We start from the raw sequence: 12634 nt of genomic DNA, 5'->3' as shown, positions 1-12634 counted from the left end.
TTAAATAGCGGAACTTCGGAGCAGCGCAGGGAAAAAGCAGCATGCTGGGCAGGAAGAAAGTGGGTTGTCCTAGACATCTCCAAACCCAACCTGCCAGAAACTCAACCTCCATCCCCAAACCGGAAGAAGAATTCCCTACTCCACTGAATTCCCTACTCGGTGGATTCCACTTCTGGTGGACTCCACACTTCACCAGAAAATTTAACAAAGATATCTGAATATGAAGGAAAACATTTAGGATTATCAATTACTATCTCCATACCATTCCTTTACTACCACGTAGAGTTAAAAAAATGATATTAAAATCACATAAATGTGCTACAAAATAAACTAGCAATGGAATGACACCATTAAAATTCTTTGTTTTGGTGTGTTATATTTTGGATATTGAACTCACTGTTCCTGCCAATAACCGGTAACAGAACGACACTAAAACTACGGCAAAGGCTGTCCCTCCCCCAGAACTTAAGTCGTTCCGCGCTGGTGTCCTTTAAGGGGAGAGCCGCCCTCTTTCTAACGTCATTTCCGCTTCCGGCCGCGAGCGGCCATTTCCACTTCTTCCCTGCGACTTTTCTCGGCGGAAAGTTCTTTTCTGAGGTCGCCTGTGCTTCTTGAGGAGGGACGGTACCACTGAACCGCAGCTATGGTGAGTGCGTGCGCCTGGTTGAAGAGCCAGGAAGTGGGAGACTCGGGGTTCTGTTCTCTCACTAGCTTGTCGGCTTAGAACATGCGCAGTCTCGCCGGCTCGGTGAGGGGTTCGAGCTCGGACGGCCGAGTAACCCCAAGCACTGTCTTTTCTCCCGATCCGAGGTTAGAACGCTAGAGATGAGTCCCGGATTCTGTGATGGAGCGTCTGTCAGCAGTTAGTGCTCCTGGCCGAAGGCCTCTGGTGAGCGGAGAGAGGGCATAGCCTGGCCTGGGAGAAAGGGACCAACCCACGTGGGACAGAGTAGAAAGTCGAATGAGAAATTTTGATTTTATTGGTTTTATATTTCTTTTGGAGGGGTCCCTAGAGGATGATGTGGAACCCTGGTTTTGGATCAACCTCCCCAGCTCCACTTTCCCAATGCTGAGGTTCGGGAGAAGGATATCTCCTTGGGTCTGCGCCTAGTGCCTGTCGCAAGTTACGTGTGCCAGGGATTAAAGGGGCCTTTGGCGTTTGGAGCCTGCGTTTGGAGGGAACCCCAGCCTGGAATGCAGGAAAGATTCCTCCTGCGAGGCGGTAACCTCAGAAATCAAAAGTCCTGGTAGCACCACGTGCGGGGCTCCTCTAAAACTCTTGATGGTCTCAACTTTTTAATCAGATCGTGTGCCTTGGTACTTAGTTTTGGTCGGCACTTAGTAAGGAGGGAAGAGTTTGCAAAAACAATTCGACTTTCATAATGAGGTTTAATCCTTTTAACGGTTCTTGGGTCCCAATGGATATCTTTCCTGCTGCTCCACCCCCATTTTGAGGTTGGTATTTGCTGAGTCTAGAACTTGAACCTTCTAAACTAGTGCTCATTTTTCGGAGTTCCTTGAATAGTTTTGGAATCAGGTGGTCTCAGTTTAATAATACATTTAATTGCCTTTGCGCCTGGTATGGAGAGAGTGAGCATGCAGTATTTATTGTCAAATCAAAACTTGCAGGTTTTGGCTGTCTGGTGTAGGAGGAGAACAAAGACATCAAGCTACGGGTTAAAGTTGTCTAGCAGTAAGATTTCATTCATTCACTCATTTAATTAACCCTTGGAAAAATTAAAAGGTGAATAAATACACCCTAAGCAACTTTCAGTTGCTATTTATAAGGTCGGTGGTTTGGCTTTAAAATTGAGTGGAACTTTTGTTGTCGTTGTTGTTGACTTTTATTATTAAACCAAGAAAGTAACTCCTCTTTCAGTTCAGTTCAGTTGCTCAGCCGTATCCAGCTCTTTGCTACCCCATGGACTTGCAACAGGCCAGGCTTCCCTGTCCATTACCAACTTCCAGAGCTTGCTCAAACTCTTATCCATCCAGTTGGTGATGCCATCCAACCATCTCATCCTCTGTTGTCCCCTTCTCCTCCTGCCTTCAATCTTTCCCAGCACCAGGGTCTTTTCCAGTGAGTCAGTTCTTTGCATCTGGTGGCCAGAGTATTGGACTTCAGCATTGGTTCTTCCAATGAATATTCAGGACTGATTCCTTTAGGATTGACTGGTTTGATCTCCTTGCAGTCCAAGGGACTCTCAAAAGCCTTCTCCAACACCACAGTTCAAAAGCATTGATTCCTCAGGGCTCAGCTTTCTTTATGGGCCAACTCTCTCTCACATCCATACATGACTACTGGGGAAATCATAGCTTTGACTTAGACAGACGTTTGTTGACAAAGTAATGTCTCTGCTTTTTAATATGCTGTCTAGGTTGGTCATAGCTTTTCAGAATCTGCCTACAATGCAGAAGACCTGGGTTGGGAAGATTCCCTAGAGAAGGGAAAGACTACCCACTCCAGTATTCTGGCCTAGAGAATTCCATGGACTGTACGGGATCACAAAGAGTTGAACACAACTGAGTGACTCACTTCAGTTTCTTCCAAGGAGCAAGCGTCTTTTAATTTGATGGCTGCAGTCACCATCTGCAGTGATTTTGGAGCCCAAGAGAATAGTCTGTCACTGTTTCCATTGTTTCCCCATTTGTTTGCCATGAAGTGTTGGGACCGATGATCATAGTGGATCTCCTGAAGTCTTCCCCTTTTATGCCTTTGATGTTTATTAAGAGATGAGAGTCCTAGTTCCCAGAGATGGGTGATTGGAAGCTACAGTAAAAATATCTTGGCATTTTAAAAAGTATATTTATGAGGAGTGATAGGAATTAAAGTGTTTCTGGGAACTTAACTGTTTAAGAAGCGGTTAATTGTGACGTTATTGGTGAGCGTTAGATTTTGATGAGTTAAAAACATAAGTTGTGATTTCTCAGTAGCCATCAAAAAAATAAAGATAACTCCAAATCACTAGAGTGGAAAATGGCGGGGGCGGGTGGGGTGGGTACACGACACTCGAAGGAAAGAAAGTACAGGTAAAATGAGGATGACATAATTACAAGAAGAAGTAGATACGCAGTTATGTAGCATTTAATTGATTGTGAAGCCAAAACATCAGTATGGAAATAGAAGATGTGAATAACACTATGAATAAACCTGGATCTAGTGGTGGTAGTGAAACCAGTGAATGCTGCACCCATCAATTATAGAAGATAAAGATTGATAATAGTATAGACCATATTCTCTCAACTAAAATGCAGATGACATAGAAACAAAGTGTGAAGAGGATGTAAAGAACTCCTGGGTCAAATTGAAAATAATAAGGGAAATTTGAAAACAGAACTGAACAATAATGGAAATACCAAATATCAGAGTATGTAGGGTACAACTAAAGTATTGGAACCTAAGATGGGGGCGGCCATTAAAAAGCTAGGAAAAGATCAAAAGGACAAAATAACATGAAAGAAAAGCAGAAACTACTGAAATAGAAAATATATCTTATTGTAAGGTGGGCAGAATCAGAAGAGTATTTGAAAAGTCCCCTCTGATGAGATTAATCAAGAAAATATGAGCAATGTGATATATCTATAAATACAGAAACTTAGAGGAACAAATACCTGAAAAAAATAGAATCAAAACAAATTAACGTAGAAGTAGGAGGGCTGAATAATAGTAAAGAAACAAAGTTAATATTGTATGTTAATTATAATTCAGTAAGAAAAACTAAAGTTTTGTTTTTCTAACTAAAACTTTTTTAACATGGAAAAATTTTAAGTGTTAGTTGCTGAGTCCTGTCTGACTCTTGAAACTCCATGGACTTTGGTCCACCAGCCTCCTCTGTCCATGGAATTCTCCAGGCAAGAATACTAGAGTGGGTAGCCATTCCATTCTGCAAGCGATCTTGCTGACCCAGGGATTGAACCCTGGCCTCCTGCATTGTGGCATCTGAGCCACTACACCTACTTTAAACAATAGCTTTATTGAGATAATTTCATACCATAAAGTTCCGCTCTTTAGTGTGTGAGTCAGTGGTGATCAGTTTGTATAGAAATATCAAATAACAGTGTTGTGCACCTGGAACTAACATAATATCATAGGTCAGTTATGCATCAATTTTAAAAACAAGTGTGTAGTAGAAAAAAAATAAGTATAACTCAGTGGTTGTTCTTATATTTACAACCTTGTGCAACCAACACTAGAAAAACTTTAAGAATAAAGGAGAAGAGTCTTAACTCATCCATCTCATTCAAAAAATATGATAGAATTCAGTGCCAATTCATTTATAAAAGTTCTTAAAATATTAAGGAATAGGGTGAATTTTCTTAAGCTGAAATATCTGAGTAAATCTAAAAGATACTAAGGCTTTTGGAGAAATTATAAAGCTTTATTTAAAAGCACTAAAGAGTTAAGTAAATATATATCCTTAACTGGTTTGACAGATTCTGTATCTTAAAGGTGTTTTATCCTAATTGGGATTACTTTAAATCTACAAATCAATGCTATCCCAGCAGGCTTTTTCTTTTTCTTTCTTTCTTTTTTTTTGGTAGAATTTGAAAAACCTAATTATAAAATGTATGTGCGTGCTCAGTCGCTGTTAGTCGCTTGGCCATGTCGGACTCTAACAAAGAAGTATATAGCCCACCAGGCTCCTCTGTCCATGGGATTTTCCAAGCAAGAATACTAGAGTGGCTTGCCATTTCCTCCTCCAAGGGATCTTCCTGACCCAGGGATTGAACCCTCATCTCTTAAGTCTCCTGCATTGCAGGCGGATTCTTCACCACTGAGCCACCTGGCTGTATGAAGAAGAGCAAATAATTAGAGATCTTTCCCACTTCATGAAACATCTCGAAAGTGAAGTCGCTCAGTCATGTCTGACTCTTTCCGACCCCATGGACTGTAGCCTACCAGGCGCCTCTGTCCATGGAATTTTCCAGGCAATAGTACTGAAGTGGATTCTCATTTCCTTCTCCAGGGGATCTTCCCGACCCAGGGATCGAACCCGGGTCTCCCTCATTGTAGACAGACACTTAACCATCTGAGCCACCAGGGAAGTCTCGAACTTCCTCTAATTTCTCATCACCCTGGTACCATGACAGATTGACCCAGTGCGTTGTGTTGGTGTGTGGGACCAGGCTTCCGGGTCCGAGCGGGTTCTCTACGTCACTTCCGCTGACTTCTCTTCTAGTTCCTCTGCGGCGGTGGGTTGGGGGGTCGCTTCCAAGCTCCTGGGGGATCAGGCAGGAGACGTTCAAGGCGGACTCAACATGGTGAGTATATCCACTGGGCCATCGCCCATGGGTCACCGCGTGCCACAAGCTGCGTGCCGCACTCCAGCTTCCAAACCCAGGGTTAGACCGCAGCACTGCTGGCAAACTGCTCGGTGCTCAGGAATGGTAATGTGGGCTGCACCCAGGTTATGTATATAATAAAATACATATTTGTAAAAAGAATCACAGGGAAAGCAAATGAGAAATTAATAAAAAAAAAGTCCAGAGGTGAAAATAGGGTAGGAGAAATGGAATAGGCGAGGCACCACTGAGTTTGTTTTATATGTGTTATTTTGCAATGGATCCAATGGGGTTGCATTTTATCTATAGGTATTACAGATAAAATTATACAGATTATAGGTATGCGTCTGTAAAATGAGAAGTTTCAACAACTTCGATGCCACTACAATACCCACAAATTTAATAATTCGTTAATATCAAATATATAGTATTCTCCCTTCGTTGCCGCTGCTGCTAAGTCGCTTGAGTCGTGTCCGACTCTGTGTGACGCCATGGACTGCAGCCTACAAGGCTCCTCCGTCTATGGGATTTTCCAGGCAAGAGGACTGGAGTGGGTTGCCATTGCCTTCTCCTGGTTGCTGCAGTTCAGTTTAGTCGCTCAGTCGTGTCCGACTCTTTGCGACCCCATGAATCGCAGCACGCCAGGCCTCCCTGTCCATCACCAACTCCCAGAGTTCACTCAGACTCACGTCCATCGAGTCAGTGATGCCATCCAGCCATCTCATCCTCTGTGGTCCTCTTCTCCTCCTGCCTGGAGTTTCAGCTTTAGCATCATTCCTTCCAAAGAAATCCCAGGGCTGATCTCCTTCAGAATGGACTGGTTGGATCTCCTTGCAGTCCAAGGGACTCTCAAGAGTCTTCTCCAACACCACAGTTCAAAAGCATCAATTCTTCTGCACTCAGCCTTCTTCACAGTCCACTCTCACATCCATACATGACCACTGGAAAAACCATAGCCTTGACTAGATGGGCCTTAGTCAACAAAGTAATGTCTCTGCTTTTGAATATGCTATCTACGTTAATTATAACTTTTCTTCCAAGGAGTAAGTGTCTTTTAATTTAATGGCTGCAGTCACCATCTGCAGTGATTTTGGAGCCCAAAACAAATAAAGTCTGACACTGTTTCCACTGTTTCCCCATCTATTTCCCATGAAGTGATGGGACTGGATGCCATGATCTTCTGAATCTTTCTGAATGTTGAGCTTTAAGCCAACTTTTTCAGTCTCCTCTTTCACTTTCATCAAGAGGCTTTTTAGTTCCTCTTCACTTTCTGCCATAAGGGTGGTGTCATCTGCATATCTTAGGTGATTGATATTTCTCCCGGCAATCTTGATTCCAGCTTGTGTTTCTTCCAGTCCAGCGTTTCTCATGGTGTACTCTGCATAGAAGTTAAATAAGCAGGGTGACCATATACAGCCTTGACGCACTCCTTTTCCTATTTGGAACCAGTCTGTTGTTCCATGTCCAGTTCTAACTGTTGCTTCCTGACCTGCATACAGATTTCTCAAGAGGCAGGTCATGTTGTCTAATATTCCCATCTCTTCAAGAATTTTCCACAGTTTATTGTGATCCACACAGTCAAAGGCTTTGGCATAGTCAATAAAGCAGAAATAGATGTTTTTCTGGAACTCTTGCTTTTTCCATGATCCAGCGGATGTTGGCAATTTGATCTCTGGTTCCTCTGGCTTTTCTAAAACCAGCTTGAACATCAGGAAGTTCACGGTTCATGTATTGCTGAAGCCTGGCTTGGAGAATTTTGAGCATTACTTTACTAGCATGTGAGATAAGTGCAATTGTGCGGTAGTTTGAGCATTCTTTGGCATTGCCTTTCTTTGGGATTGGAATGAAAACTGACCTTTTCCAGTCCTGTGGCCACTGCTGAGTTTTCCAAATTTGCTGGCATATTGAGTGCAGCACTTTCACAGCATCATCTTTCAGGATTTGAAATAGCTCAACTGGAATTCCATCACCTCCACTAGCTTTGTTCATAGTGATGCTTTCTAAGGCCCACTTGACTTCATATTTCAGGATGTCTGGCTCTAGATGAGTGATCACACCATCGTGATTATCCGGGTCGTGAAGATCTTTTTTGTACAGTTTTTCTGTTTATTCTTGCCACCTCTTCTTAATATCTTCTGCTTCCGTTAGGTCCAGACCATTTCTGTCCTTTATCAAGCCCATCTTTGCATGAAATGTTCCCTTGGTATCTCTAATTTTCTTAAAGAGATCTCTAGTCTTTCCCATTCTGTTCTTTTCCTCTATGTCTTTGCATTGATCGCTGAAGAAGGCTTTCTTATCTCTTGCTATTCTTTGGAATTCTGCATTCAGATGCTTATATTTTTCCTTTTCTCCTTTGCTTTTCACCTTTCTTCTTTTCACAGCTATTTGTAAGGCCTCCCCAGACAGCCATTGTGCTTTTTTGCATTTCTTTTCCATGGGGATGGTCTTGATCCCTGTCTCCTGTACAATGTCACGAACCTCATTCCATAGTTCATCACGCACTCTGTCTATCAGATCTAGGCCCTTAAATCTATTTCTTGCTTCCACTGTATAATCATAATGGATTTGATTTAGGTCATACCTGAATGGTCTAGCGGTTTTCCCTACTTTCTTCAATTTGAGTCTGACTTTGGTAATAAGGAGCTCATGATCTGAGCCACTGTCAGCTCCCGGTCTTGTTTTTGTTGACTGTATAGAGCTTCTGCATCTTTGGCTGCAAAGAATATGATCACTCTGATTTTGGTGTTGACCATCTGGTGATGTCCATGTGTAGTATTCTCTTGTGTTGTTGGAAGAGGGTGTTTGCTATGACCAGTGCATTTTCTTGGCAAAACGCTATTAGTCTTTGCCCTGCTTCATTCCCCATTCCAAGGCCAAATTTGCCTGTTACTCCAAAGGAACCTTCATTGTATATCAGATTGATAGCCATAAGGTAAAATATAGTTTGAATAACTTTTGAATATAGTACTCTGACTGGATGGTTTTAGTTGGATATATTGTGAGATTAAAAGGAAATTTTGACCTCGCTGGGTTTATAGTTGATGGAGGTAGTATTGGTATAGCAACTCTGAAACTATTTTATGTGAATTGCAGGGTAGAATAAATGAGAAAATACTTTGATGTTTTGGAAACCAGGATTCTTACTGAAAACTGAAGATTCAAATATAAAGGAAATAGAACTTTGTGCTGGGTTTCTATAAATTATACTTGTTTAGATTCAGTAAATAAATTAAATGTGTGTGTTTGGGGGAGGGGAAGTAGGGAAGCTCCGTATTGTCCCTCTCAGTTTTTGGTTGAAGTTCTTTGTGACTTGTCTGGAACAACTTCTGGTTCAGTTTGACTCGTGCTTTGATTTCCCTGCAACAGACCGAGGCTGACGTCAATCCAAAGGCCTACCCTCTTGCAGATGCCCACCTCACCAAGAAACTACTGGACCTTGTTCAGCAGTCATGTAACTACAAGCAGCTTCGAAAAGGAGCCAATGAGGGTAAGGCAGCCAGAGGATGGTCCGAGAGGAGTGTCAGCAGCACCGTCCCTGTCTGGGGTCTGGCCTAGATTTCCAAGGTGGAAAGAGGGCTGGGTGCTTTTGATTAGGCCCACCATGGGGAGCAGCAGCGTGTGTGGCCTGCGGGCTAGCACTGGGTCACAGAGATAAGCAGTCACGGATAAGCATTTGAGGGGGTTTCACTGGTAGCTCAGTGGTGAAGAATCCACTCACCAATGCAGGAGACACAGTTAGAACCCTGGTCTGGGAAGATCCCACACGCAGCTGAGCATCTAAGCCTGTGTGCCACGACTCTTGAGCCTGTGCTGCTCAGCAAGAGAAGGCACTGCAGTGAGAAGCCCGCACACCACCACTGAGAGAGTAGCCCCTGCTTCCCACAACTAGAGAAAAGCCCAAGCAGCAAGGAAGACCGGAACAGCCAGAAATAAAAGTGTAAGTTAAATAAGATGATAAGGATTTGAACAGTGCTGTGGGGTGTTGAGCTTGCTTGGTGAGTTGCGCGTGATGTGAGCTTTCTGAAGTATTGATCCTGGCAGATCAGAATGGGGACTCCTGATCCTTGGTCACGGGGCTGGAGAAGTGCCGCACTGCACTGCTTCCTGCTGGTGAAGCTCGGGGAGTGTGGTGGCAGAGGACAGGAACAGAGGGCTCTTTTTAGGATTTAGAGTGCATTTTGACAGAACTGACGGGTTTGATGTAGAGTTTGAGGAAGGCATTGGAGATTTGATGCTTGGCTCCCTATCTCCTCCCAGGGCCACTGTGGGACAGAGGATTGCCTAGTCCTGGACATTTCTGCCCATTTTTCTTGCACCTGTTTTCTTTTCCTTGGAAATTGCTTTGTTGTGCCTTCCCTGCCCCAGCCCCCATCACCTGTTGACTTCATGTCCTTCTCTCCGCAGCCACCAAAACCCTCAACAGAGGCATCTCTGAGTTCATCGTGATGGCTGCAGATGCGGAGCCCTTGGAGATCATCCTGCACCTCCCGCTGCTGTGTGAGGACAAGAACGTGCCCTATGTGTTCGTGCGCTCCAAGCAGGCTCTGGGGCGAGCCTGCGGGGTCTCCAGGCCTGTCATCGCCTGCTCCGTCACCATCAAAGAGGGCTCACAACTGAAGCAGCAGATCCAGTCCATCCAGCAGTCCATCGAAAGGCTCTTGGTCTAAACCGGTGGCCTCAGCCGCACTCCCAGCTGACTCCTCTGCACCCCCACCCCGAGTTATGTGTCATATTGTCTGTTAGCACGTAGTGTTTCCAGCTACCTTCTGTTGTTATAAAGTATTTTAATGCTCAGTTTGGTTTTTGCATTTTTGTATTGTCTTGTTTTACAGGTTGTCAGCCCCTCCCCTAATCTCGACCCTTCCTCTCTGCCATCTTATTCTCCCTTTTAGAAAATGAACTAATGCCCAGAACAGGTGGAACAGGCTGGATAACACCACTTAAAGGCAGGGAAGAGCCGAGATAGAGAATTGGTTCCAGCTTTCAGGTGCCTGCTTCCTACTGTGCAGGGCATGATGGCATAACTGTCTGCTTGTACCCCTCGTTCCCGGCGTACAGGATTGTTGCACACGTATCTGAATCATCAAGGGGTTTTCTTTGCTCTGCAGGCCGTAATGTGCCATTTGGGGAGGAAGCATGTGTTCTGTGAGGTTGTTGGGTGTATGCCCAAAGTGTCGGTTGCTGATGTACCCTGCTGTTTGCTTTTGGTAATGTATTCCCCCCAGCTCCCACCTTTGCCCCCTGAGGGTGGCGGGGCAGCAGCATACCAAAGAGACATGCTGCCAAATTCCAGAGGCACCCGGGTGGGTGAGACATGGGCCACTTGACCTAGGTCTTGAAGGCACGGCAGGAGGTTCTGGAATGGAGGATTCTGGGCCCATCACGGAGGACTGACTGGAAGCTGCAGCAGAGACGGTGGAATCCAGGAAGCATCCTCGCTTTGCTGAATGGCAGTTTCTTCAGTGGACCCTTGTATCAGCTCTGAGAGCCGTTCCCCAGGCCTGTCTCCTGCTATGATGTGGGTCAGATGTGTATTCTCTGTCCCACCAGAAGGACAGTGCTAATGTGTCGTTCTTGTGAGCATCCTAATAAAGAATACATACATTCATATCCCAGTTTAAAGAAAGTGTGATTCTTGGTAGGCGTCCAGCTGATACTTGATTGAAGCATTAGAGTGGTTAATAGTTTCTCGTAGTTTCTCAGTTTTCACCAGGAAGCTGTGCAAAAGCCGTAGTCACTTCCAGATGACTTCTGGCGGTTCAGAATATTCAGACTTAATCATTGAGGTGTCGCTGTCACTCTGGAAGAGGATTTCTCAACTTCAGCACTGTTGATATTTTTGGTTGGATAATCTTTTCCTATAGGAGCCTGCCCTGTATGCTTAGAATGTAGAATGTTTAGCAGCAAACCTGGCCTTTACCCACTAGAATGTAACCTCTCCAGCAGTGGGTTCCTAGGGAAGCTAAAACTACCCTGTTGTGCTAAAACCTGTTCTGTTCCTACTGGGCTAGTAATCTTGGGCTCACTCCAGCATATCTATCTTTATGTGTCATACCGTAAAAGACTGAAATAATTTAGGGGTGAAGGGGGATGAAGTAATCCAACCTCTGGAATTTCCTGGTGATCCAGTGGTTAAGACTCCACCTGCTAATGCAGGGGTGCAAGTTCGATCTCTGATCCGCTAGGGATCCCACATTGCACAAGGCAGGTGGCGGTGGTGGTGGTGGTGTTGCTAAGTCATGTCTGACTCTGCAACCCTGTGGACTGTAGCCTGCCAGGCTCCTCTGTCCATGGGATTCTCCAGGCAAGAATACTGGAGTGGGTTGCCATTTCCTTCACCATGAGGCAGGGGGTAGTAAACCCTTGCACAACTACTGAGCCTGCGTGTTCTAAAGCCCGTGCTTGGCAACAACAGAAGCCACCACGAGAAGCCTGTGTACCACAATTAGAGAGTAGCCCCCCAGCATGGCCACTAGAGAAAGCCCTTAAGCAGCAACGAAGACCCAGTGCAGCCAAAAAATAAAAAGCAATATGACCATGTCAGAATTGCTCTAGTGATGAAGAACGCGGAAGTGCTGGCAGGGCCTACAGGTGAGAAGGTCCCAGCTGCATGTGTGTCCAGAGTAAACCTCAGGCAAGACTGGCTTTCATGTGTGATACAGTCAGTTACAATGAAGATTACACACTCAGGGATGGTTTGGGATCAAACCGGAAAGGCTGGATAGTCGTCATAGCTCCCGGTCCATTATAATAGGTGTGTGTTTCCCTCTCAGATGGACTTGAGGCTGGAATTTTGTTTGAAGGCAACGGAGAAGTGGATGACCAGGCTCTCCCAGATTTCATGGTCCTGCTTTGCTTCTACCCTTTTAATAAGACATTAAAAGAGATGTCCCCTCTGCATTCGGCCTGGAGGCATATACACACGTGCACAGACGCAGCAGTTCTCTCCAGCAGCCCCGCCCCCACCTGCCTCTGCGGACTGCCACTTAGGCGGGTGCACCTCCCCGTTCCTCCCATCCCCGCGTGCTCTCTGCGCCAGGTTTGCGGCGTGCAAGCGCAGGCCATTTTTGCTCAGTGGCCGTGCGTCACCACCACCTGCTGGACTGAAGCATGTTTGCAGTCTTAAGGAGTTAGGTAAGTTTGTGCCTTTTGAGCACTTTGTCCATTTACGTGTTTTCTTATTTTCATTATTCCGCGTTATTATTCTTATCAGTAAACTGAGGCTTGAAAATGCGAAGTAAATTGCCTACTATCATTTGTATGTGTGTGATGGAGCCAAGATGTAAATCTACTAAATCTGACTTGTGAGCTTACAAAAGCCCAACCAAATTATGTTTGGACATGATGGTTT

At 44.8% G+C, this 12634-nt stretch overlaps 1 protein-coding gene across 1 annotated transcript; it reads left to right on the top strand.

Annotated features, from left to right (window-relative positions):
* Positions 1-527: 527 nt before the first annotated feature.
* Positions 528-10077, top strand: SNU13 (small nuclear ribonucleoprotein 13). The gene is made up of 3 exons (XM_052640120.1): positions 528-646; positions 8650-8770; positions 9688-10077. The coding sequence occupies exons 1-3, from the start codon at positions 644-646 to the stop codon at positions 9948-9950; spliced, it is 387 nt and encodes a 128-aa protein (XP_052496080.1). The 5' UTR covers positions 528-643; the 3' UTR covers positions 9951-10077.
* The last annotated feature ends 2557 nt before the right edge of the window (positions 10078-12634 follow it).

This window comes from Budorcas taxicolor, chromosome 5, assembly GCF_023091745.1.
Source record: "Budorcas taxicolor isolate Tak-1 chromosome 5, Takin1.1, whole genome shotgun sequence".
NCBI lineage: Eukaryota > Metazoa > Chordata > Mammalia > Artiodactyla > Bovidae > Budorcas > Budorcas taxicolor.
This window is presented reverse-complemented; position numbering and strand designations above follow the sequence as displayed.

Bases quoted from the DNA above. Each gene is read 5' to 3' on its own strand.
- SNU13 (XM_052640120.1), top strand. The intron at 8,771-9,687 runs GTAAGGCAGCCA...TTCTCTCCGCAG, and splicing joins TCGAAAAGGAGCCAATGAGG to CCACCAAAACCCTCAACAGA.